Genomic DNA, 27,817 nt, shown 5'->3' on the forward strand with positions numbered 1-27,817 from the left:
CCATATAATCACTTTTACAGAAATTATATTTCCAGGTAACATGAGATACAGATACAGTACATGAAGGTACTATATACTGAGCTAGACTACTGATTTATCAAGGTCTGGTGGGGGGGGGGGTTGTCTAAGGGGGATGTGAACTTGCCTTGGCGGGAAAATGGAAGGTTAAGAACCGTAACTTGTGCCCTGGGTGCCAGATTCGGCTTTTTAAGTCCTGGCAGAGCTGCTTCGAATAAACCAACTTTCTTGTTTCAAGAGAAGTGTTTATTTCAAGAGAAGTGTTTATTTCAATATGTGTCATCCTGACACATATTGACTACTCTGGCAGCAGCTATCCAGGATCTCAGGTGGAAGTATTTCATATCATCTACTACCAGACTCCTTTAATTGGAAATTTGGGTGAGTGAGCCTAGGACCCCTCACTTCGTTTTTTAAAAGTTTGCGGATATTACATCTCCCACTTTTGCCAATTACAAGAGTGAGAAAACATGAAAGAGGGGGAGAGGCCTGGCAAACATCGCATTCATTTTTTTAAAATGTATTTGCAGCGACATCCAAGCAGCAGGTTTTTTCTTACATGTGGAAAAACCCTGCTTGGTGGCAGGGGATGCTTGCAGTAGAGTACTTGTACCTTTTGGATTAGGGCAGGTTTATGTGTCAGAGCAGGATGCCTTATGGTGGAACTCGCATGTGAGAAGCATGTGAGAAAGCACTGATTTGCCAGTGCTTTCCCCTGCACAGCCTTCACGAGTGGTCTTATTTCCAATTTAGTATTGACTCTCCTTAGCTTTTGAAATCTGATGGGATCATACTATGCTGCCTTCTCTCACTGGTATTAGCTTATACTGCTTATATATGCGTTTATTGTTCAGTGACTCATTTTATATCAGTTTAAAAACAGATAGTTTCTGTTTTTAAAGGTGTACTAAACAGAGCCCGATCAGTAATCCCAACTCCTCCCCTGTACTGTGAGAAATGAAAGGCAGGCTAGAGCACCGTGCTTCAGTATTCAAATATGTACATTTACATGCATTAATTAAATAGAGACATCTGCCCTCCTTCCCTCCTGGAGGCCCAGGGAAAAGATGGCAACATGAAAATCTCTAATGATTTACTGTGGAATCCTAAATGATGTTGGAGGTATGTAAATCAACTGAAGTCAACAGGTGTAGAAGGGGTTAACTATTTAAGACTTTGTTGTTAAGAGTAACAGTGTTTTTGAAGGACAACCACAAATCTCCTCCAAAGCCAAAATAAAGACAATGATTCATTGGGAACAGAAAACAGGAAAAACAGGATGGTCCCTATTAAACAGGGGCCAATAGTGTTGAAACTGAAATCAATGCAAAATAGAGACAAAACAGGATGATCATGTATGGAGAGAGAGAGAGCATTCCCCTCTGCTCCTGTGACTCTAAGTGCAGCTTGACTGGCAGAAATCAGCAGGCAAATCTTTTCAGGGATCTTGAGTTCATGTCTGCAGATTAGTTGCTGTCAAATTGTGCCCCTGAAAGTTAAATCTCACAGATTTCAGTGCAACTCACGTTCAAGTCAATTTTCGTAAGATCGCCACCTTCTTGCCCCAGAAATTAAAAAGCAAACGTATTCAAAGCCTAATGAGCCTCTTGTGCCGCAGAGTGGTAAGGCAGCTGTCTGAAAGCTTTGCCCATGAGGCTGGGAGTTCGATCCCAGCAGCCGGCTCAAGGTTGACTCAGCCTTCCATCCTTCCGAGGTCGGTAAAATGAGGACCCAGCTTGCTGGGGGGTAAGCGGTAATGACTGGGGAAGGCACTGGCAAACCACCCCGTATTGAGTCTGCCATGAAAACGCTGGAGGGCGTCACCCCAAGGGTCAGACATGACTCAGTGCTTGCACAGGGGATACCTTTACCTTTACCTTTTATTCAAAGCCTTTGAAATAATCACCAACAGTTTCCACCGCATTTTGATTTGATAATATTTATTTCATAATTATTTTTATTTTTAAAAAGAATCTCTTCCGCATGGGAGCTAGGATCTTAAGTTTAGTGTCCTTTTTTTTTTCTTAATCAGAAAAAAATAAATTACATCATGTCCACCCACAAAGGGGAAAATGTTCAGAAACCACTGTGCTTTCCTTAGGAATAATAATAATAATCCAAAAGGGGGAAAAACCCAAACAAGACTCCCTCCCCCTCACAAAACAAGAAATTTCAAAGTCAGACAAAAAGCTGTGAAACACACGCACAGTCAAATTAAGTTAAAGCTGTTTAAAAAGCACAAAGATTCATTAAGGTATCACTGCCCAGGGACGGGGGAGAAGAGGGAAGAGGAAGCCAGTCCCCTGACCGTAGGTGGTTTCCTGCACTGTGCTCTAAAAAGGTTGCACAATAGTGGAAGGAGTAGCCCTCCCCCTTGATTTCCAGAATCAAGTATTGCTGTCAACAAACCCAACATTTCAAAAAACGATTCCATTAAGTCATATGAAGGTTCTAAGAATACGGACGAAAGTGCTGATGGCTTAGCCTTGGACCTGGCCCCCCCAAAAAGGCTAGAAAAGGATTTGTAAATATATATATATATATAAAAGGATATCCAGACTACATGTCACTCTTTTTAGTGCCTTACGTTTCATGCACTTTTTAGTTTTTTAAAAAAATTATGGCTATACAAAATAGGGTTGCCAGCTCTGGTTTGAGAAATTTCTGGAGATCTGGGGATGGAGGCTGGGAAGGGAGGGACATCGATGGCCAGATGTCCATTCAGCCCTCCTTCCAAAGCAGCCACTTTTCCAAGGGGAATGAAACTCTTGGTCTGGAGATCAGTTCTCCAGGCCCTGCCCGGAGACTTCCAGGCCCTGCCCGGAGGCTGACCATCCTATTTGAGGTCTTGAAAGCTGGAAGTGGCCTGAGTCACTCTGGACCTCCAAGGTGTCCTGCGGAGTCTAGATGTGCAATAGAATGAGGCAGCAAAATCGTAATATTATATACCACAGGCTACAGACGGTGTGGTCACATATTTCATGTCTCTCCTCACATATAAAACAACAACACCAGCACTCTGCAAGGAAATTCCAGAACATCTGAGAACCATCTAACCTCACTGTCTTTGGTTTCTCTTTCCATACTAGCTTTCTACTTGCAGGCAGTATTTTTCCAAGTCAGGGAGCTTCTGCAGTCTGAACTTGTTCAGTCTGATCTGCCATCTCTATCCGCCTCATTCGGCTACATGTGTAGATCAGGTCACAGTCCCAGTGTTATTCAGGAAAGAACCCCAGTTAGACTTCTTGGCAGACAGTTCAGCTAACAGCTGACCTGAGAAAGGCCTGTAGAGTGCCTCAGAATCTGGTCTCCCAGTAGGTCTTGTTCTCTCACCACCATCGGTTGAGCTAGGAGGACCTAGTTGTCTTTACGGCTGCCAACTAACAAGGAAGTCTGGCCTATGACTGTTCTTCCAATAGTAGCTTAATCTGCAGAAATCGGATACATGGAGATAAACGTTACGGATGCCTGGGACTCAAGCTACAGTTAAGGGAATGGCTAAAGAGAACGGGTGAAATTCTGGCAAGCCCTGTACATCCCCCCATTTCGAACTCGGTGGACAGGGAATTGGGGTGATGAGAGCACCATTGCTTTTTGGAGTTTTTTTTTAAATGGGGTGAAAGTACAATGGTTAGCTTACAGCCATGCTGAGAATTCGTACAGCACACTTTGGCATAGCTAGGATCTGAAGCAGGAGCTCTACTGCCCATGCTCAGCATCCCAGCCTCCTGCGTTTTGTTCTAAAAGAGGAATTGGAAAACCGTTTCATTTTGAGGTGCATCATCTCCTCTGTTTTGAGTCTCAAGTTTATTTCAAACACTACAAAATTCCCCACAGACAATGACTTATGGGCTGGCACCAGCACTACCGTTAGGAGGATGAGGTGGGTCCATATCAAGGGGCAGATTCTGGTGAACTTCAGAGGGCAGCAAAATTGGAATTATTTAAGTATTGTATTTTTACTGCCAGGAGGAGGGGCCCTAATTAGATTTTCTATCACAAGCAGAAAAATGTCTGTATTACACATTATACACAAAAGTGTTTTCCACGAGGAATTTTTCAGTGTTCAAAGCATCTCGGTATGACACATCCATTCCATGAATATACAAAAATGTTGTTTCCCCCACGACCCAGAAGAAAATACACTCCCACAGATGCAACCATAACTCTTAACACGGTAGATAAAATCAGTGCAGCCTTTACCCCCACTAGGGACATACGTGATCCAGCACATTGCAGACTGAGTGCATAATTGCTCTCCAAACCTCCAGTTTGGTGCATGGCAAAATGCAATTATGAAAATTGTTTATTACAGAATTTCTCTCTCCATTACGACGACTGATTATGCACACCAGTTAGCAGATTATTCTTTCACCATACAGATTGCAAGTCAACTATGCTGAAGCTGACGTCAATCTGATGCTACCCTCCGTTGAAAGACACAAGTGGCCAGCTTTGGCTAAAAGATGGAACAAAATTCATTTTTACAGAATATGAAAAAAGAATTGCCTACACATCGACGTTGCTGCATGAGTTTGTGTTCTGAGTTTGCCTCCTGATCAGAAGGCAAGCCCTGAAGAGTCACTCATCTAGAGATGCAGAGGAGAGCTTCCTTCAAGGGCAAGTAACTCTGCCATGTCTCCACAACTGGGAATGAATGAATCCTACTTGAGGCAGAGACACCCCAGAATTAATGCCCCCTGTGAGTTAAGTAGGTGTGTTATAAGTGCCGATACAAGTCTTTTCTCCAGTTGAGTTCCTTCCGTCCCTGGAATCTGTTCGTAAGTCCAGAACATTTGCTTAGACACATGGGTATAAATGGAAGGGAATCAGTGCACCTGATCTGATGGAGGCAATCCATTTCTCCTCTCTCTGATGTCCTGGGATGAGCTCTGATAAAACAGTTCTGCAGGTGTTTGTCATGATTCAGCTTAAACCTGAGAAAAGTTAGCTACGCTGGGTGCCAATTGGTTAGTACCTGTAACATCGACAACATCTCTCTCTCCCAATGCCCAGAGATGTTCTGTAAGTGGTCTTCAAATGATGCTGAGTTTTGCTTAGCAAGATGGATGGTGAACACACACACTCTTCTTACACAACACCTGGACAATTTGCCAGAGGAATGAGGGAAGCAACCTGCCAACCTTACTATCTGGTATGTATGTCTGTAACAGCTAATACAAAGCAAGCTTTGTACCATGCATAGAGAACCTTCGATAAAACCTTCCTAAAATTCTCCCTCTTTCTCTGGGCAAATGTTAGATTTGGACAAGAACATTCTTGGTCAGTGGACCACTACCTGCTGACTCAAATCCACTTCCTGGATCTTATAGACAGAGAAATCTACACACCTCTTAAAACTTCTCATGAGAAACTGACAGCAATGACTAAGTCATGGGATGTGAACGCAGAACTCGTCTACATTTTTGCTGAGATATAACCATATGATACTTGACTACCAGCAGCAGCTCCTGTGGGCGTGTCTTGATTTCATCATGCAGCAAATAATTTAGCCAGAGTAACAACACAGCCTTGTTTTTCCTAACATGAAGATAGTACAAATTGATGCTGTTTTCACAGATCCTGAAGAACTACGTCTCCATTTGCCTAAACAAGTAAACCAGTGGTCAATTTAGATCCAAATCCAGCCTAACAGGGATGAAACAAACACAATTATGGGCATGAATTCAAAGCTTTCTTCAAAAGATGTTAGAAGTCCTGCACTGGTCACTCCATCTGCCCTACAAGCACATGCAAGGCTGCAGCCCACATTCCCAATGCTGCCCAGAACCTCACGTGCCCAATGCTCACCCAGAATTGTATCCCGCCCCCCAGTTCTGGAACTACCATCAGGTCTGTCAAGGAGCTTTATACCATACTTTGAAATGGAAAGTGAAGGATTCCTGTGGTGGTGTGTCCTACATTTGCAACAGAATGAGACAATAAAATATCATGGGGCTGTAACATTACAGACTACTTCAAGGGGGCATATTTTAAAAAAATGCTCCCATGCATTTGAAAAACTCTCCCTGCATGTAGAAAAGTACCTATCAGGGGAAAGGTCTCAAATCAGGCCACTCCTTGCTATGAGCCAGGAGCTTTCTCCATGGTAGAGTGTTCAAAAACACGCAGGGACAAATGGAACCGTACATTCAATTGCCTCCCATTTCAATCACTCTTCTGCTGCTGATCTGGCCCAGCCTTGCTATGGTTCCTTGAGATCATTCTCTCCCGGAACTGAGCGTGTACTGAGAAAAGCTGCTCCCCAGCAACGGAGCTCTTGAAGAAGAGGATGGACTGCCACCCATCTTCCAGCCCCTGCACATCTCCCCACCGTGATGCCCGCAAACAGAACAAAACTGAACAGAAAAGAGAGAAGAAGAAAAAGAACATCATAGCCCCAGATAACATACAAGAATCAGAACTCCCTGAGATGGGCAGATGATTCCTGCCGGTCAGCAGACCTTCTGCTTGGGTCGTGGTCGCTCTCGTCTCTTCCGGGCAAGGTCCTTCTGGCCAGCCTCTGTATGTGGTCGCTATTAAAACAGAGACAGGGAACAGCCCCCTCCTCCCCCCATGAGTGCTCTGTGGAAGACGGAACCAGAACCGGACCAACTCTGGAAACGGACCGATGCCTTCTGAGCATGCCGAGCCGTGAGTTCGCTGATCTCCATTTTTGTCTGTTTAAATAAAAAGCCAGCATAGAAAAAAAACAAAAACCAGCAAGCAAGCTCCCTTTAGAAATCCTCAGCTTGCTGAAACCTCACCTGGCCGAAACGTGAGCCAGGGTGAAACTGGATCAGAGTGGGTCACGCAGGTTCTGACGTTCCAGAAGCCAGGATTCCCTTTAGCATCCAGAACCTGTTCAATTCTTCTCATTGTGCAGTTTCCTTTCCTAGTTGGCCTGGCCTTATCCTATCAAGCCCATTCCTTCCTGGAAAGTGGAGGGGTGTGTGCCTTCGAGAGAAAAGCCATTGAGATTTGCCAGGGAATTGCTTTCCTTTCTCCCTGGCTGCATCCACTACCTGACTTTTGTAGTTGCATGACCAAAATCCTCTCCTGGGCACTGGGGTGTTTCCCCACCCTCCCCACTTTGCTGTCTTTGGAAGGGAGGGACGGGGGCGAGCTGGTCGAAACCCGATCGCCAAAGGGCCGAGGTCAGACAACTTCATCCGGAGAGTTGTGGTTTGTCTTGGAATGCTGGCAGTTCTTCTCGTTCAAGAGGCTAGTCACTTCGTTGGATGTTGGGGTGTCCTTTGCGGGCAAGGTGGTGTCCAATTTGGGGGGGCTGCCATCAGGCGACTGGGGGCAGCTCTCCAAGCGGGAAGCCATGAGGCCGTTTTGGTACTGAAGGCGTGTGATCTGCAGGGCAGAGAAATGACAAAAGTGTGCTCAAAGGTGTATGAGCAGAACAACAAGGAAACAATTGCAACAAGGACAACAATATTGCACACTCCACGTCCGTTGTACAAGTTAAGCAGATTCACCTCACTCTCAGCATTTTTGCATTGCTTGAGCATGCACAGTGTGGGGGTTAGAGCGTCCGACTAAGATCTGGGAGACCCTAGTTCAAATTTGTGCACCGCCATGGAACCTTGCTGAGTGACATTGGGTCAGTCCCCATCTGTCAGTCTGCCTTGCCTCATGGGGTTGTTGTAGTAAAGATAAAACAGAGGAAGGGAGAATGACATTGTAAGTCTATTTGGTCCTTAACCTGAGGAATAAACATGAAAAATCTAAATGGATAAACAAATATCAACTTAATTGATTTCACCTTGACTTAGAACGGGGTAACTCTGCTTAGGACTACACTCACTCAAATTTCTATCTCGGGTTTTTCCCAAGAAGTCCATGATGGTGAATAAATTTCCTGCTCTTCCATTTTAACCTCCAGGTTGAATTGAGACAGGATCGACCATTGAGCTTCACAAAACACTTGCGATTTGAACCTGGGCCTCTCAAGCTCCCACCACTCTGGCTGTCTGCCCTCCTCCCTCATAATATATGTGGAACCTGTGCAATATTTCCCCGTTTGGGAAGCCAGTCCCAGTTTCCCCAGAACATGCCCACCATGGCAGCCTTCTACATTTCTAGCCCTTGTCCTATCATACATGACAGTGTTTACCGGGAGGCATGTGTAACACAGGAGGGGCAGAATCAGGAGCCAAGAAACTCCAGATTGTTTCTGTATGTGGAGACCCCCGTTTATCTCAGGCCTCGTTTTCTCTGAGGTGGACAGTCCCCAAGTGGACGCACATGACTGAACACACTTATGTTTAAACAACAACAACAAAAGACCTGCACGGCAAAAATGATAGGCAGAAGATAGATCCAAGTGGGCAGCGATGTTGGTCTGAAGTAGCACAACAAAATTTGAGTCCAATGGCACCTTTAAGACCAACCAAGATTTATTCAAGGCGTGAGCTTTCGAGTGCATGCACTCGAAAGCTCACGCCTTGAATATATCTTGGTTGGCCTTAAAAGATGTTATTGGACTCAAATTTTGATAGGCAGGAGAGTTCCATGTGCCAGGAGGGTCTTTTCTTTGGTGGGGCATTCCACAACAAAGTGCAGAGTGGGTCAGAGAGGCGTTCTCATCTGTCTCACCTTGATATACTGCAGGTCCATGAGGGCTCGAACACTGAAGTCGGAGAGATACTGGGAGGCAGCGCCGGAATTAATCTGGTTGTTGCTGCCGCTGAAGTTGGAAGAGATGGAATCGGAGCGCTCATGATAGCACAGCGAGGCAGAGCGATTCAGGTTGCTCATGTGAGAAGGGGAGCGCACCTCTGAAACTAGACACGGAGGAGAATGAGCTGTAAAGAGCACCCTTTCCCCCTTCTTCCTGCTGTCTTTGTTTTTCTTCCCCCACCCATTTATTTATCTGTTTCGGAGCTTTTATTCAGCCCTCTCTCAGCAGACTCAGGGCAGATCACAGCACAAATAAAGTCACAATCAAAAATTCTAGGATACAAAAATTACAAATCTTATTAGTTTAAAATTAACATTTTAAAAAAAATCATAAAATTATTAACTACTGATAATGCCCGTAGAGATTTGTCTATCATAAGGGATTGGGGGGGGGGGAGTTTGCAGTGGCATAACCCTCACTGGTGGGCATAGTTTGGTGGGTACAGACTGAGAGTTTGAAGGATTTGGAGGAATAACTCCGTTTGCAAGCCCTGTGGAACTATCTAAAGTCCTGCTGGGCTCTGATAGCATTTGGCAGAGAGTTCTACCAGGCCCTGGTCGAGGCCAGTTTGATCTCCTGGGTACCAGGGATCCTAAGTAGGTCTTGGCTGCTAGATCTTAATACCCTTTGGGGACATAATGGGAATCTTCTCTCGTGTACATAAAAAAATCCTTTCTAAGATTAATTTAAAAGGTTGCTGGCAAATGTCTGAGCAAGTGAGGGGGGGCATACAAAAGAGGAAAGGATCTATTTTAAAATTGGGACAGACGGTCTTTTGCAATTGTCCAAACTACGACCCTATGCATGCTTATTCGGAAAGAAGTGTGATTGATTTCATCAGGACTTATTCCCAGGGGCATGGGCACAGCAGTGGAGCCCTTCAGAGTCCTTACTGATGGGAAGAGGCCTCTTATTTTGCAGAGCAGCCCTAAACACCATTACCCCCTTCTAAGTCCATTCCAGTCAGTAGGCCTGGAAGGAAATAACTCTCTTATTTAAGTTATTTAAAAAAGTAGATATTCCCGAATACGAATCGAAGCTCACTGTAAAAGAAAGAGTTAAAATGCACTAAAATATACACACAACCACAACAAAATACACATTGCAGTCACCAAAAGAAGAAGAGGGATTAAAACTTTGAGAGCGACCAGCAGAATAACAGCAAGGGTAAAATGGCTATCAGCGCAACCACAAGCCCATTGGGAAGAGGATAGCTTCCATTTGCAATCTGACAATGAACTGAGGGTGCAGTCAGATGTTTATTCCAGGGGAAGGGAAGGCCAACATTTTCCTACCATCACCAAGAAAGCTAATGACACATGGCCACTGGCCAAGTCTGTGGTGGCTGTAAAACGCTTTGTCAAGACACTTGACCCTGGTCTACAGGCAAGGTGCAGGATGGAAAAGGTGATATTTGCATCTCCTGAACCCAAACCATTGAGGGCTTTATAGGTCAAAGCCAGCATTTTCAATGGGCTCTGGAAGCTATGCTGGATGCAAAGGAAGCTGAATCAAATGTTTCCAGGAACATTTCCCAAAGGTGGCCCTGCACATACAGTCCAGCCTGGAAGCCATCGGGGCATTTATTGGTATGGCTAAGTCAGGTTTCTCCAAAAAGGGTTGCAGTTGAGATATCAGCCTTGGTAAGTTGAAGGAAATGGTGGGCACAGGCATAGTCAAGACATCCAGGAGCAATACTGGATCCATATGGCAGCCCAAACTGGGATTCCAGGCTCTCATGGGTCACATAGCCCTTCCCTGCTCTTGCAGTAATCTGCAGGGACTTGGTGTTTTTGGATGCTAATTTTTCAAAACTATTTCAGTTTTTAGTCCTTTTCTGTTCAGTGTAGATCAGTTACAATGGATACAGCCCTAACAACTGGGTTTGCATATGTGGAACCAAATTACAACATAATGTTTTGCAGTAAAATCACCACAATGGCCATTGTTCAAACCGCAGCCATTAGCACTGAGGTCTACTCAGGCATCCGGAAGGCGTGAGTTTGGCACCCCGTTGGCAAAACACTGACACCCCTATTTCTTTCTTTACTTAAAGGATTTCAAAGCTTTCTGGCCTTAAAGACTCACCAAGCGCCTACCTATCAATCTGCAAGTTGAAGCTAGTAATCTCGGAGATCTGTCTTCTCAGGGGTAGAATGCAATCATCATTGTACTGTGATTATCCCTCAACCTCAGGCCAAGAAGCTACCGATCCCTCAACTAAGGTCACGTCCTGATCAATTCTGTTTCCAAAGCTGAGAGCGTGAGAAGTCAAGGCAAATGCTTGCTGTTGGAATCTGGCGTCAGGCTTCCATCAGAAGCATCGCGATAGAACAAAGCATACAAAGAGACAGAACCAAGTAGCCCCGAGCAGACAATCCCTCCGTGCTTGCAGCCAATTGCACAGAAAGGGACACGTGCCCTGGCTCCACTGCCTCACCCCCCCCCCCCGGCTCATCAGTACAGCGTGAATTAATAGAAGTTATGTCCATGGTTCCCCTCCTTCCCTGTGATGGGGACACTGATTTCCCAGCATTCCTGATGACAAGGAGGCTGTGCACATGTGGAAGCTTTTTCTGCATATTTGCAGCATGCAGGCAAGCTTGCAATGGGGGGGGGGCAGGGCTCTGCCCTTATGTCTGCTCTCCTTCTCCACAAATTGACATAACACAGCAGGTTCCCGGGCTCAGGGGTTGTGGACTCTGTTGACTCTGGTGCAACACTGGATAAGTGTCTCCCCCCCCGCCACAGTTTTTTGTTCTTCCTCATGAGCAATACCCCGAACTCTTCTTTCCCAACTGCATGGTGTGTTCTGGGGGCAGGGGGTTGGCCAGAAATAGCGGGCATGAGAAAAGTGAATTATAATAAGCCCTTAATTGACCCCATTTCTATTCTTCGCTGAGATGCTCAGGGAGGTGAATACAAGGCAGCTTCCTCCATCTTATCCTCATAGCGCCTCTAAAAAGCAGATGAGGGAGAGGTGAAAGCACGTCTGTCTCTCCAGCCCAAGGGTGACCCTCGATGGAGGCCACCGTGCTGACCATTTGCTTATGTGTTTCTAGAGACAGAGTGATGCCAAGTGAGTGGTTCCCTTCCCCCTTGTTCTGTATCCCTGGCGGAAGGCAGCGTATCCCAAAGTAATGAATCAAAGCGACCCAGCTGCAGCAGGAAGCCCAGGCAAGGGGTTAATGTGGTTAGAGATGTGCACCTCTCAAGACATGCACATTTGTGGTTTACCTGACACCTTGGAATACAAGGATGCTCGCTGCATAGACTGCCGTTCAAGTATGGCTGGTGGGGCTAGACACAAATACACACACAGGGAAGGACCAGGTGAGAAGCAGGTGCAAAATGAGGGTGACGCAAAAAAGAAACTGTCCCCAATGTGTAGCCAAGATCATTAGGGTTGATGTGGAAAGGACCCCTCGTACAACGGGCTAGCTGCTGGCATGTTTTGGTGCCAGAGGTGGAAAACAGAAGCCCCCACAAATGGCGCTTCGTCTGGTGCACTTTGGGATGACTGGCCCTTCGCTTCACAGGATGCTTCCAAATTCGCCCCTGCTGCTAACCTGTAACTTTAGGTGATAGACTTGTGCCCTCTACTGGTCATTTCTGAAAACCTCATATCGGCAGAGGGCTCCCTTAGTCCTGCAATTGTATTAAGGATGGCTTTATCTCCACAGCCCCTTTCTTTACCTGTGGCAAAACTGGCAAGCAACTTGTCCAAGGCAGCAGCAGAGCAGGGAAGACACACTGACATTCTGCTCCCTACGTTGCAAACCACTCTCCAAATTTTAGAAAAATGTAACCTGCAGAAGATTTTATATCCAGTCCTCCTGCCATCCTTTGTTCCCCATTTTAAAATGTGTCCTGCAAGTTATCACTTGATTCCCTCACCATGTGCAGCTTCCAGGAGAGCATAAAAGGGGCCCTGTTGGCTCAGAGCAATGGGCCACCTAGTCCAGCAATCTGTTTTATACCATGGCTGACCAGTTGCCTTGGAGGGCCAGCAGAATAGGGCATGGGGGCCAAGGCAGGCCCCCTTGCTCTAGTAATGAGAGGTTTGCACAAGGAATCTGTACACAGGATCTGTCTTGCCTGCTTGGAACACCAGCTGTGCTATTGGGCAGCAATATGTCCTGTGGGCATTAATTATATAATTTAACTACTCCTTGTTCAACCTGTTTTAATTTCTGTCTATTTCTATGGGGCACACTGAGGTAAATCTTTCAGGCAGCAATTTTTGAGTGCCATTAAGGATGTAGCAGTCTCTTCTGGGCAGTTCTCCGGCACAAGACGGAACATGGAGATTTGTACCTATGTAGATAGTGCATTTTCTACTTGCCCTTCCTCCAAGGAGCTTAGAGTGGTGCACATTTATTTATTTATTTATTTTTATTTATTTAAAGGTAAAGGTATCCCTTGTGCAAGCACTGGGGTGACGCCCTCCAGCGTTTTCATGGCAGACTTAATACGGGGTGGTTTGCCAGTGCCTTCCCCAGTCATTACCGTTTTACTCCCCAGCAAGCTGGGTACTCATTTTACCGACCTCGGAAGGATGGAAGGCTGAGGCAACCTTGAGCCGGCTGCTGGGATCGAACTCCCAGCCTCATGGGCAGAGGTTCAGGCTGCATGTCTGCTGCCTTACCACTCTGTGCCACAAGAGGATCTATCTATCTATCTATCTATCTATCTATCTATCTATCTATCTATCTATCTATCTATCTATCTATCTATCTATCTATCTATCTATCTATCTATCTATCTATCTATCTATCTATCTATCTATCTATCTATCTATCTATCTATCTATCTATCTATCTATCTATCTATCTATCTATCTATCTATCTATCTATCTATCTATCTATCTATCATCACATTTATATACCGCCTGTGGGCTCAGGGCGGTTTACAGAAAACATGACTCTTTCATTCATTTTATCTTTACAATCACCCTGTAAGGAAAGTTAGGCTGAAAGAGTGTGATTGGCTCATCCAGCAAGCTTCATAGGGGAGTAGGGATTTGAACCCGGTCTGCCAGCTCCTAGTACAAAGCTTTAGCCATTTCAATGCATACAGATTTTTCAGTAAAGCTATTATCAATGCCAATCTTAGCTCCAAAGGGCTGTCTGATGTTGTGTGACACAGGTAAGTTCCAAGGCTGGCCACAAGATGGCACAAATCAAGCATGTAAGCTTGAAATGAGCATGAACACAAGCAGATTATGTCCCAGGCAAACTCAGAATGTCGGGTTTATGGCAAGGGCCAAACTGGCAGCCCAGGAAAAATATGCATGTCTTGGAGGCCTTACCAAATTTTAATCAATGAACTTCAAAACCATTCCTTAAAAGGAAAACAGTGGTTTCAAATAGTAAGAAACAAAGATATCAGACAATTTAATGGTAACATTTTTTGGGGGGTATCACAGTGTACATACAATATGTGCAAATGCAAACTGTGGAAATAATGTGTAAAATCAGATCATGTGTACTCTTTAACTGGGGTTCCCTCACGGCTGGCTCTATCTTCCAGCTCTTTAATTTTATTCCATCTTTCCTCCAAGGGGCAGCACAAAAAATTCTAAATAAATAAGGAGGTCTATGATGAGTCTTTCCCTTCTTCCACTGTTCCTTCATAACAACACAGGTAAAAGCTAAGACAATGTGACAGGGCTTCAGGGGAGAACTGAATCCAGCACTACAGTGGCCAACATGCTGACCAGACAAATCAGTATGAACCAAATATACTCCCAACCTTCAGTCTACTGCAGGCTGGGAGAAAAATGTCCTGTCTCCTTAAGAGAGGCTTAATTTGTACAAATGTGCACCTGAAGCTTTTCGTGGCATTCACTTGGCAAATACCATCCCATTGAAAATCTGGTACAGAGATGGGGCATTTTTTTTCTCCAGGCAGTGTGGAGAACAGAGTGACCAATGGATACACAGACGCTGATGCAGAACGTCAAATATATTTCCCCCACACTCCCTCCCAGGTTCACTGTCTAGCATCCCCAGCTAGAAGAAGAAGAAGAGTTGGTTCTTATATGCCGCTTTCCCCTATCCGAAGGAGGCTCATAGCGGCTTACAGTCGCCTTCCCATTCCTCTCCCCACAACAGACACCCTGTGAGGTGGGTGAGGCTGAGAGAGCCCTGATATTACTGCCCAGTCAGAACAGTTTTATCAGTGCCGTGGCGAGCCCAAGGTCACCCAGCTGGCTGCATGTGGGGGAGCGCAGAATCGAACCTGGCATGCTAGACTAGAAGTCCACACTCCTAACCGCTACACCAAACTGACTCTCAAAGCTAAAATTAGCAGGGCTGGGGAAGACCCCATCTATGGCTCTGGGAGGCTTTGGGATAGACACACTAGATCAGAAGAACAGTCTTGGTATGAAGACCTCAATGCACAGGCTGCCTCAGTCCAAATCGGCCTCCTGGCTTCTGGAGAACCCCCCCACAGGTGGGCCAGGTCCAGCTCAAGGATCTTGTATGGCTCCTTAGGAGTTGAACTTCTGCACCTTAAACATCTTCTGTACCATAGAGTCTTTACTAGATCCTTAGTGTACTATTAATACACTAAGAACAGTTGGTCAGAGGGCCAAAGCATCATACGACAGCTTTGGCCTGAAATGCAGGACACTCTTAATCTTGCATATGTCTTCTGGAAGCATATCTTGCCACAGCATGGCTGGGCTCCGTCATAAAACCAGTGAAACAATCTCATGATTAGGGCTTGACTGTTAACGGAGTACAAGTGCTGAATCCTGGTCAGAACATGGTGGACAACACCCAAAAAGGAATGTGAACATTGAATTGTGTTGGACGAAACCAGTGAGGAGGACAGCTGAAAATTCTCTGTAAGAGAGGTCTCTGGGCAGCCAGCTGCCCATCTCTGCCCTAGAGGCCTCACGGGGAAAACACAGGCCTTGGAAAGGAGTCTGTCTGCTTCCCTCCCCACTCCCACCTGCTTCGTGGCTCCTCTCACAGTCAGGTGTCCGTTCCCCCATTGAACAAAATCAGGGCTGCAGCTTACTTGTTGTAGGAACAGTTGGGTTCAAGGCCATCACCCCGTAATAGGAGAAGGGACCAGTTTCAAACTTCATGTTCTCCTTGCCTGCCTCCACTTCCACTTTACCCTGTAAAAGAGAAAGAGAGAGAGAGAGAAAACACACATTAGGCTCTGAGATCTGGTTGGCTTCATGGAAGAGGCAGGGACATGGTTCCTGAAGCACAGACTTTCCTTCCCTCCTGATGATCCCCTGCAGGATGCAACTCAAGAGACCGATATCTTTTAGAATCCAATCTGTTTGTGCTGAATGGCATGCCTCATTACTACCCTACAAACACTACACCTCCCCTAGAACCTTCCATGAAAATTATTCCCTACAGTAGGTTGGAAAAAAACCCCCACTAACTGGGAACATTTTATTTATGTAATTCATTTCTCCACAGCCTTTCACCCCAACAGAGACCCAAGGCAACTTATACCGTTCTCCTCCCCTCCATTTTACCCTGGCATTCCCCTCCATTTTAGTCTGACACTCTTAATCAGGACTCCACAGTGACTCTCATATGGGAATGAGCAAGAAGGGTAAGCATAAGTTCACAAAGTAGCCAGAGTGTGATTTAAAGAAAGCCAGCTTGGTGTTGTCGTTAAGAGGGGCGGCCACTAATCTGGAGACCTGGGTGTGATTTCCCCACTCTTCCACATCCAGTCAGCTGGGAGATCTTGGGCTACTCACAGTTCTCTCAGAGCTCTCTCAGCCCCGCCTACCTCACAGAGTGTCTTTTAAGGGGAGAGGGAGGGAAGGCGATTGTAAGCCGCTTTGAGACTCCTTCGGGCAGTGAAAAGCAGGGTGTAAAAACCCATCTCTTCTTCTTCTAAGAACTTTATCTTGTTTGCCCTCACGATAACCCTGTGAGGCAGGGCTCTGCACATCTCTTTACAGTACAGCTGTTTGTTGGGATTGTTTTTGTAGGCACTGAAGAGGTAATCCAGAAGATACAGCTGGTGGGAATCTTGACGCTGCTCCTTAGGAGTTCAGCCTGCTTCCCTGGCAGGAGGGTTTAAGAGCAGGTGGGCTACCTGCAGGATGAGGACGAAATAGTCAGCCGGCTTGTTCCTGGTGAAGAGGAAGTGCTGAGGGGCCTTCTTGTTCTCGTCATCAAACTTCAGCTCCTGGATGACGTCGCGATGTTTGAGCAGGCGAAGCAGGATCTTCTCGGAAATGAAGCTGGGGGTGAACTGGTTCACCTCTGCAAAAAAATTAAAAGGTGGTTAGGACTCCACAGTCAGGCCACGACAGCCATGTTTGGGGGGGGGGGGACCTGGGCCCATTCTGCACGCACTGGATAATGCACTTTCAATGCACTTTAGAAGTAGATTGTCTTGTTCTGCACAGGAAAATCCAGCTACAAAAGCACATTGAAAGTGTATTAACCAATGTGTGTGGAATGGTCAATGGTGTCTCAGAGAGACTAAGTCCAGCTGGCAGAAGCGCCATCTCTCCCCTGTTTGCTCAGAGCATTGGAAGCCACCCTCTCTAGCAATGGTTTCTTTTCATGCCACCTTCCTCACATTGCTCTAGCACAGCTACAGGAGCAACTTAAAAGAGTATGTTGGCTAATGGAAGGCATTGGGTCAATTCTAGCCCCCAGGTATGAGCTTTAAAGCAAAAAAGAACCTGAAAAGCAGAATTGCTTGTAGGCTAATTTGGGAGGGGAGATTCGATTTGCCATCACCTCACACTACACTCTCACTAGTAACTGACCAGGGCTTTACACTGTACCTTCCCTCTCTGTGCTGGAATTCTCGTGTTATAACCTGCACATTTCTCTCTCTGTCTCTTTCTGTCTCTCAGAGTGGAGCTCTTCCAGTGATCAGGGTTTCCCCTCAAGGCTGGCTTTGCAAGGAGAGAACTGGAAAAGAAAACAGGAAGCTTTCCTCTAGCAGTCTGAAGAGCAGCCATCTTGCCACACATGGTCTAAGCTAAAGCATAGCCAAGGCCCAGCCTGTGGCATTCACCCTCCCCACAAATGTGGCAGTTACTGTGGCGCTATTTGTGGGCTTTGCTGTGAGAAACAGAAACAGGGAAAGGAGGGGAGGGGAGGAAACCGCGCACACAACGGCCCTCATTCAATTCTGAACCCACAGCAGACAGGATAATGGAGGGATAGCATACTCCAAAGACAAATCCCCTGTAATTTCTGAATAAGGCAGTGAGAATGACCTTTCAGCGTGGATTTCATATTAGCCTTTCAAATCTGATTTGGGCAGATTGTCGGCGACAGATTTGATGGGTTTTGAGGCAAGATAGTAAAGGGAGATGAATGGAGGATGCCGCATTGGTAGAAAAGTAGCCTGTGTACACGTGTGCACTGCATAGATGGATTTGGCCAGTCCTGTCAGTATCATGTTAGGCATTAAGGTCAATGAGCAGATGCTACAGAAAAACAATATTACCAGTGCAATCCCAAGCAGAGATACTTCTTCCTAAGCCCACTGACTTCGAAGGATTTTAAAAGGGCATAGCTCTGTTTAGGATCACAGTGTTGGCCAGCAGTGCATGCTAGGTTAAATCATTAATTTCTGAAATGGTGTGCTGTGTCACTAGAAATTTAAAAACTAAATAGTTAAAGGTTACAAAGTTACAAAGTTACAAAGGAGGTTGCCCTCTGCAACTCTGTATGATCTACTGCTCTAGCTTTCTTCCGTTCCACTAATTCAGCAGCATTTTTGCACCACTAATGATTGGATGAGCTCTTCACCCTGCCGCATAAAGCCAATCTGGGCCTCTTCTCACATCTCTGTGTCAGCCCTTCTTAGTTCTAGTTAGGAAGGGCATTCAAACCTGTAGAAGACTCATGTAAGATCACAGTAAATGGGCTCCTCAGAGGGTGGGTGAGTCTCATCTACTCTATAAATCAGAACTTTGGAAACGCTTAATAATTGCTTCCCAGACACTAAGAGACAATTTAATAGGCAGTTAAAAGATTGACTAGGTGCCACCTATCCAGTGCAAAAGCTTGTCTGGTTGTTCCACAATCATCCTTGAAAAACTCTTTGGACGCTTCAGATAGTCCAGAACAGGGGTAGTCAAACTGCGGCCCTCCAGATGTCCATGGACATCTGGAGGGCCGCAGTTTGACTACCCCTGGTCCAGAATGCTACAGTCACAAGATGGCCTCAGGAACTTCCCTTTACACTAAAACTTGTATTCTTCCAGGCATCTCTTACCTGTAGAAAGGAACCGGTGAGCAGCCAGGAGAAGCTGTGGGGAGATCTTCACCTTGGATTCTGTGTCGTTATCCTTGAAAGCAGAAAAGTCCCTTTTGTTTTTCTGATTGTTCACTCGTTTTTTGGTGCGGTTGTCAGCTGCAGGTAAGAAGAGAGATATGTTAAAAGGAGCGCTCTATGAGGTTTCAAAGGTGCAACACTATTACAAGATTTGCTTAGTCCATGTTTCCATGTGCCCAACACCAAAATACATAATCTAGGTTTTTGGAGAGGGTTACCCTTCCTATAATTTTTCTGGTCCTTGAGGTCTCAGAACAATTTCTTTTTTGGCGGTGGGTATAAAATCAGCGTCTACTCTGAATGATTCTGAAATCAGACTGTACCTGAAAGCCAGGAAGTGGGGCCTTTGATAATATATTGAGATTTGTAGGACATGCCTGTTCCTTGCTATAACAGCCATGTCCTACAATTCTGTCCATGGCTCCCACTAAGTTCTATGGGCAAAATAGATAGCTACAATATGGGACGCAGCTGAGATCGGACAAAACCTGCCTCTCACACAGGAAAATCCAACAGATGACTGATGACAGGGCTAGATCCAGCAATGTATGGACATTCCTTTCTTCTTCCCTTCCTGAAATTTCACTGAGGAGTGCAGGACCCCACAACCAAGCATTCTTCAAGGATATATATGTGAGTCTGTGTTTGTTGTTGGGATGTTGCATGGATAAATCACAGAGAGGAAGAGGCCTCCAATTATGTGAGTAACACTTGTAGGGGAGATTGATTACATTCTGGTGTGGGTCCCTTTTCCCCAGCCTCTCAGTGAAACCATTTTGGGAAGGATGGCTCCATGTTGGTGTAGTGGTTAAGAACAGCACCTGCTAATCTGGTGAGCCAGGTTTGATTCCCCACTCCTTCACATGCAGCCAGCTGGGTGGCCTTGGGATCATCACAGCCCTGATAGTGCTGCTCTCACAGAGCAGTAACATCAGGGCTCTCTCAGCCCCACCTAACTCACAGGGTGTCTGTTGTAGGGAGAGGAAGGGAAGGGAATTGGAAGCCGCTTTGAGACTCCTTTGGTAGAGAAAAGCCAACTCTTCTTCCTCCTCTTCCCTCCAAAAGAGAAATATATTCATGCAGCCTTCCAGTCAGCAGGTCACTCCACTGGGGCAAATTTCCTATATATCCTATATTACCTTCAGAAGAAAACATCCTTATCACTCATGGAATTAGAAGCAAGGCCTAAAGGAAGACATTTCTCTGTCATATCTTAACTTTGTCTGTCATATCTTAACTGGGAAGTGACTACTGGCCTCATTTTAACCCTGGCTCTCTCTCTTTTGTTTGTCATTATATAAGTTAGTTAAATCGGTTTGTCCTGTTTCCCATATCTAAATTAAAGCCTTGTTTTGAGGTCGTGGTTCAGATTGGCAAGTGGGAAAATTATGACCTTGTGACTACTGCTAGTTTCTATCCTTTCTTGCAATGGGGGAAGCAGGAAAACTGTACAAGTTGGAGGGAAAACATACAGAGCAACACATAGAGCAGTTTAGCAGAATTTCCCTTTTAAGGTTCTTTTTCTTCTTGATAACAGAGATCAAGAAATAACAGAAATAGTAGCAAAGTTCCTTCATGATGCTATAATTATTTGATCTAACAAGTTGATTGTACATTATCTCTCTTTTTTAATGCCACTAAGGGCTACTTGGTTTGAAATACGTAGAGCTGAAATTTAGCCCCCATCAATCATTTCCCAAACTATGTAGGAGAAATGTGCCCCTTTGGTCTAATGACAACTCCATGAGGCATCAGGATATGCTCTCTTTTGGGGGCCATGCAGCTCCTCAGGTAGACTGAATGGCAGTGCGTAGAAAAGAAGCCACCGGCTAATAGCCCACAATGTTCCTAGACAGATAACTTCTTTTTTTTAAAGTGGGATTTTGAACGAACGTAACTGTACATATCTGACTCATCCAGGATCTCGGACTTGATTATCTCCTCAATGACATCTTCCAGGGTCACCAGACCCAGCACCTCATAGAAAGGGTCGCCTTCTCCTTCATTGTTCACTTTCTGGACGATGGCCAGATGCGATTTTCCTGAGGAAGACACACATCTTGATTATTACACTGCTGCAGTAAATATCACAAAAAGTTTGCGCTGTTGCATTACAGAAATCCACATGGTTGGAAGTGCCTTGGTTCCAGTAGCTCTGCAGGAATCTGGGAAAAGAAGAACATAGCCATTTCACGGTTGACTAGGAAAACATCTATGCGGGCTTCTTATATAGGTAGAACAGTACACAGTCTTTTAATTGAATAGATCTGACAGATGTCATTAGAATCAGCTGGAATCTAAACTAGGGATGTCTTGGTGACCGGTATGGTGTGGTGAGCCAAAAAAAGACTGGATAATATTGCCTCACCTGCTCTCATCATGGCCGTACCACACATGGCTGCAGTCCAATGACACCACTTAACCTGGCCCGGCTATAAATATATCTAGGTCAGGTCTGGGTCCATGTGTGGGAACAGAATTGCCAGCCTTGCTCTAAATATGCCTATCAACCAACTTTATATGTCCCTGCCTTCCTCTAAGTCTGTCTACTTCTCTATCCTTCTGCTTGCATTCTTGATCCGCAAACCATTTCGAACAGACTGCGGGGCCTGAAATCAGCTCCATCTTTGTGGGAAAGGAGGTTCCACTTAAATATTAGAAAGCTTTTTCTGGCAGTGAGGGCTGTTTGTAGGTGGAATATGTTACCTCAGAGGGTGGTGGCATCTCATTTGTTGGACGTTTTTAGGAAGAGATTGGATAAGCACCTGTCAGGAGTGTGTTTTTTAAGTTCCGGAGAAGGTGGGGGAGGACTGGACTGGATGGCCCTTTGTGGTCTTTTCTAGCTCTGGGTGATTCTATGGACCCCCCGCAGAGATCTGCCTCAGAGCTCCCCTGACCTTCCCAGGTGCTCATTTGCTAGGGTTTTCAATCTCCAGGTAGAACCTGGAATTCTCCCAACATTACAACTGATCTCCAGCTTTGGCTAGTGGTATTTATGGTACTAAATCCCTGATGAGCTCCTCCTCCTCAAACTCCTCCCTCCCCAGGTACCACCATTAAAACTCTAGGAATTTCCTAAGTTGGAGTTGGCAAACCTATCAATTGCTTATGGACCAGTGCTGGCCACAGCGATTTCAAAACACTCTTTTCATGAGCAGGTACCATGAATGCAAAGCTACTAATCCTTTTCCTGGGAGTAAGACCGTAGATCACTACCAGAGTCTGTTTACAAATCCTATTCCAGAAAAGGACAGAGTGTTTTCTCCACACATTTAGTGCACAGGACCCGAGAGTGTTCAAAGTTACACTGTGATCAGTCTCCAAATATAAAAAACTGTTGTAGCCGAGGAAGCAGTGTAGGAACTAAACAAGGAGTGCCCCAGACTGAACCATGAGGAATTATCTTGGAGACCAGCTCCTCCATAGGAGGACAAGATGACTGAAGTGGGACTGCGACAAAGGCCAGATTATCTTTCCAAAGTTCCACAGGTCAAGAAGTCACCCTTGTCACCCAAGGTAATTCTAACAGAATCAGAGAAAGAGAGAAATTTTGGAACTATTTAGGGGGAGGGAGAGACAGTCCCCATACCAAAGCAGACTGAAAGTAACTCTCACATAACACACCCAGTTTCTCACACTCAAAGCATCCAGACAACACAATGGAGGATCAGTTAGCCTAATTCTGAATGTTATTACAGCATTAAGGAAAAAAGGCAATTAGGCACCAGAGGAGCTCCAATTAGGGAGGGAGTCAGCCCACCCCACCCACCCACAGTGAGAAAGGACGAGACCTCCCACGCTCAGTCAGGATCTCTTTGCTTCTGCTTCATGAGGAGATTTTTCTAATCACAGAAGTCTCTGTCCCAATACCTCCCCCCTCCCAGTAGCTTCTGGCAGCCTTCATTTGTTCCATGGGAGAAAAGTATATATATGTGGTTCCAATCCAGACTGGACTCCCACACCGGATAAAGTTGAAAACTATGCAGCAAGCCTACAGAAACACACACCTCTGGTTTGACTCTGACCAGGGTTTCAGGTAGAGAAGGGGTCTTCTCAGTGTCTGCTGCCTCAGCTCACTTAACAGGAGGTGCTAGGAGCTGAATTTGGGATAGTCTACATGCAAAGCAGGTGCTCTACCACCCAGTCAGTCCCTTCCCTAAGGCAGATCCAACAACCTGAGCCCTCTCAATGAGGAAGTAGCCATGCTAGTTTGACCCTCCCACCTGCCCTCCTACCCAGGCCAGCGGGAGAACTGGGGGGGGGGGGAAGGCAAAAATGATGCAAGACCACTGAAAACCCAGATGCCACATCCTCTGACATGCCAGAAACTCTATGTTAATACCATAATTATTCCAGAGTATCAGCTGATGTGCTGATATCTAGGTTTTTGCCCAACTGCTACCTCAATACGTTGTGTCATCACATCCGCTCCTTGCCCTGCCTCCCCCCCCCAAAAAAAAGCTCCCAGGGGTGTCAAACGGTGGCTTAGCATCACTATGAGGAAAAGGGTTTAACTCAGAAGTCTCAAAACACCAGCAACCAAGACTGTTGTAACAATATCAAGAACGCAAACTTCTCATGGAAAAAGGAGACAAGACCACAAATATTATTGTTAATCACCTTTTGAATGATTTCCCGGCCACATGGAACTGCCTGCTTAAGAACACCTGCATGTAGGCCAAAGAGCGTATGCCTGCTGCGAGGGCCGGCCAAGTCTACGGAGCATTCCTGTCAACGTGTGCAGAATGCGCCCAACAGCACCCTCAACCCTTGAGGAGAAGAAAACCATGCATGCTTCCTTGATTTTCTTCGTGAATGAGCAACCCCTTTGAGGAACAGCAGTGTAAACACAGATTTAAGGAAATAAGAAATAGACACAGAGTGTTTCTGAATCCAAATAATAAACGTCATTTTATCTACTTCCAGATGTATGGCTTCCCTTATCAACTTTTTCTACTTCTCAAAAGCTGAAAAATGGGCTTCGATACCAAACAGTTCAGCTGCCCAGGCATTCTCTAGCATTAGGTATACCTGTAAGTTTGTTGAAGTAAAATGAAAGGTGTTTATACTTTTAAATTTCATAAATATTCCAAACGTTGTACCGTTGCAAGATAATGAAATTATGGATTGTACGTTTTATGATATTAAAGCAATAAGATATGTTTGGTAAGAAAGTATTACACGTATCTTCCGACATTTCTATTTGATCCTCCCACGGATCCCTCTCTTCTACAGAAGTTCAGAAATTTTATATCTCTAGGCATAAATGAGAAATAGGCTGCTGTTTAATCCTTTTAAACACCATCAGAAAATGTGCACCTAATTAAAACATAGTGCTGGTTAGAAATAAGAGATTTGCTGAACGTTTGCTGAGAATAAAACATAGTTGTTGCAAGAAACTGAGGAGATGATAAAAGCTATCTGTAGAAGCATGGCTGCTCCTTGGTCTATTAATGGACAATAGGACCGTTCTTTACAGAAAGAAGCAGTGTAAGAGCTGTAAAGTTCTTTAAGGAAAGCTGGCAATCCTGGATTTCTGATAAAATACAAATACTCCTACCCTTAAGAACACAAGAGTATCAGGGAGTTGAAAGACACCTTGCAGGCCAGCTACTCCAGCCTCCTGCACACTGCAGTATATCAGCAGCTAGAGCATTCTTAACAGGAAAGGAGAGTCTGCATCTCCTACCCCATAGCAATTTTCCATTGAGAACCCGCTGAAACATTCTTCAGGCTTCAAGAGCCCCCAGATATGGTGCAACCAGATTATGGTTGGGAAGCATAGCTGCGTACATGCCCACCCAGGGCACCGCTCCTTCCCAACCCCTACAGGCCCATCATTGTATGGGGGGGGTGGGGGGTCAACATGACCATATATGGTCATATCACCTAACAAATGTTTAACAATTTTTAAAATATATATTAAAAAATCAATAAACTCCCACCAATTCGGGAAACCCTTCCAGGGTGGTCAAGGAACAATAGGGTTTCATGAAACCCTGGTTGAGAAAGCCTGGGTTTGAATGATAAGATCAGGGGTAGCCAAACTGCGGCCCTCCAGATGTCCGTGGACTACAATTCCCAGGAGCCCCTGCCAGCATTCGCTGGCAGGGGCTCCTGGGAATTGTAGTCCACGGACATCTGGAGGGCCGCAGTTTGACTACCCCTGGATAAGATGAATGGAAATCAGATTGTTTATGATGTCTCCCACCCAGCGCATAATTAAAGAATAATCCAGCATATCCAGAGCTCTGCCAGAAATCTATGAATGACGTTTCAAGGACATGGAATGGCAGGTGAGTGTTTTAGCGCCACATCTGTGGTTGACAACACTAATCCACCCCTGATTAACAGAATTGTTGCAATCAGATACTTTTCAACTGGCTGCAGCCTGCTTGCCTGATCTGTGGGATACAGACACATCTTGTGCCAAACACGGAAAAGGAAAGATTAGCCATAGAGCTTGGGGCTATATAGCAATGATCACCAAGGATCCTTGGCTGTGGGGAACACTAAATCCAAGAGCTTTAATGTTTTGTGCAGGTGCCCTCTCACCCACACTCCTTTTTCCCTAGCATCGTCTAGAGCAGGGGTAGACAACCTGTGGTCCTCCAGATGTTCATGGACTACAATTCCCATGAGCCTCTGCCAGCAAATGCTGGCAGAGGCTCATGGGAATTGTAGTCCATGAACATCTGGAGGACCACAGGTTGACTACCCCTGGTCTAGAGGAGGATTGCCAAGGCATGCTATTCCCCCCCCTAAGTTAAAATAGATGCCACATTTCAGCTCCTACGTCTGCAAGGATTTACTCACTGTGTAAAAGAAGAAGCATGCCTGCCCTCAAAGGAATGGGGAAAGCCCAGAATGGAGACTCCTGGAGGTAGGTAAGTTTGCTCTGCCTCTTGATCAGGTCTAACTGAATTCTCCAGTCATCACCAATGTAGAAACTGGTCAGAAATACCTGTCCCCAGCAAAGTATGGTTGGCTGGAATCAAGGTCATACAGATTTACCACAGGCGGGTGAAAGATTTTGGCATCCACAGAAGAAATCCCCAGAAATCCACAGAAGAAATCAGTTTATTTCTCCAACAGTTTGGTACCCACTGTAGCCCTGCAGCATTCTGCAATGACAGAGCCTGTACAGTTGTTGTGCTTGGAATAGCAGCCGTTCTGGAAGCCGCAGGCCAGAGATTAAAAACCAAATCCTTCTTTGCGGCAGAAAAGAACATGACCTCTCACCTCTGGAAGGCAGTTGCCAATTACCCCACACAGGCACTCAGGGCTCTCTGCTGAAGCAAACTATCATTTTTGTCCCAGGATCTGCCTGCTTATTTATTCATTTGGAGGCATTTATGCCCGGTTGTCCTGCCAAACTGGCTCCCAGAGCAACTTATAATTAATGCTAAGCACAATTTCGATAAAGGACTGTTGCTGAGATGCACAATTGTGTTTATTTTTATTAATTAATATGCCTTACCAAACACTGCAGGGGCTACTAATAATAAGGCAAGCGGCCTATCAAGTTGGTGGCATGCTTGCCAGCTTCCAGGTCCAGACTACAGAGATCAGATCCCCTGTAGCAGTGGTCCCCAACCTGCGGGCCGCGACCCGGTGATGGGCCGCGAAGGCCTTGGCGCCGGGCTGCGGCTCCCTCTCCCCGCAGTAAAAAACTTCCCAGGCCACAAGCTTGCGGCCCGGGAAGCTTCTTACTGCGGGAGGGGGAGGAGAGGGAATCAGGGCCGCATCCACGCATTGTGCATGCACGGCCGGGCCGCGCATGCACACATGTGCCATGCGCAGCCGAAATCGCGCATGCGCGAAAGTGCCGCGCATGCAAGATTTCAGCTGCACATGCGCTATGCGCGGCATGTGCGGGTGGGCAGTTGCCCTGCTGGTCCCCAGCCTCAAAAAGGTTGGGGACCACTGCCCTGGAGAACATGGTAGCTTTGGAAGGTAGACTCTATGGTCCCCTCTAAGGTCCCTCTCCTCCATACTCCTCTCTCTAGGAATTTCTAGCCTCTGGATGGAGGGTCTGATGGCAGGAGAGTACAACTCTGGTGGCTTTCAGGGGGTGGGTGTAGTGGCTTCTGTACTGGAAATGTGCGTAAATAAAAATAACTGGGCAACACAGATTACTTTTTTCAAAGCTGGTAAGGCCTGGTAGAAAACTATTGCTAGTGAGGCTTTGATTGCTCCCGGACAGAGATTTTGTTCTAGTTTGGTATCCAAACTAGGGCACTTTCCAAGATTTCCCTTGCTTGATTCCAATCTTTTCCAAGTTTGGTTTGATGCGACCTCTTTGGAAAGATCACAGTCAATGTGTATTTGCATGCTATAGGGATGGGAAGGTGTGTATTTTTTATGGTCCTCTCCACCTTGGCATCATTTCCTTGAGTCATCCTTTTCCCAAAAAATCAGCAATTAAGTGCTATAACACTACAATGTTGTGCTATAGTGCTCTGCTAACTCACTAAATCCTCACATTTCTTTTTATAAATCTCTAGCCCAGCCTTTCTCAACTTTGAGAAACCCCTGAAACATGCTTCAGGCTTTGAGAAACCCCAGAAATGCTGCAATAGCTGTGTCCATGCCCACCTGGGGCCCCTCCCCTTCCCACCCCCTCCAGGCTCATCATTGGCCATTTTGGGATGGGGGGAGGCAAATCAACATGACCATATAGGATTATATCACCCAATAAGTGCTTAACAAATTTAAAAATATATTAAAAATTAATTAACTCCCACCCATTCAGGAATCCTTCCAGGGCCATAAAGAAACACCAGGGTTTCATCAAACGCTAGTTGAGA

The 27,817-nt window shown here is 45.7% G+C and overlaps 1 protein-coding gene across 2 annotated transcripts in view; it reads right to left on the bottom strand.

Annotated features, from left to right (window-relative positions):
* Positions 1 to 1,941: 1,941 nt before the first annotated feature.
* CNNM4 (cyclin and CBS domain divalent metal cation transport mediator 4) overlaps positions 1,942 to 27,817 on the bottom strand; it is a 52,196-nt gene continuing 26,320 nt past the window's right edge. The window contains exons 2-8 of one of the 2 annotated variants that reach the window (XM_077305211.1): positions 20,906 to 21,049; positions 18,948 to 19,085; positions 16,797 to 16,966; positions 15,744 to 15,846; positions 11,948 to 12,010; positions 8,626 to 8,813; positions 1,942 to 7,380 (exon numbers count right to left, since the gene is read on the bottom strand). In XM_077305211.1, coding sequence (XP_077161326.1) covers positions 7,177 to 7,380; positions 8,626 to 8,813; positions 11,948 to 12,010; positions 15,744 to 15,846; positions 16,797 to 16,966; positions 18,948 to 19,085; positions 20,906 to 21,049 — 1,010 coding nt within the window. In that variant the 3' untranslated portion in view covers positions 1,942 to 7,176. The remainder of the gene's footprint in view (positions 7,381 to 8,625; positions 8,814 to 11,947; positions 12,011 to 15,743; positions 15,847 to 16,796; positions 16,967 to 18,947; positions 19,086 to 20,905; positions 21,050 to 27,817) is intronic. The other variant, XM_077305212.1, reaches the window with a different exon arrangement.

Source organism: Paroedura picta, chromosome 12, assembly GCF_049243985.1.
Source record: "Paroedura picta isolate Pp20150507F chromosome 12, Ppicta_v3.0, whole genome shotgun sequence".
NCBI lineage: Eukaryota > Metazoa > Chordata > Lepidosauria > Squamata > Gekkonidae > Paroedura > Paroedura picta.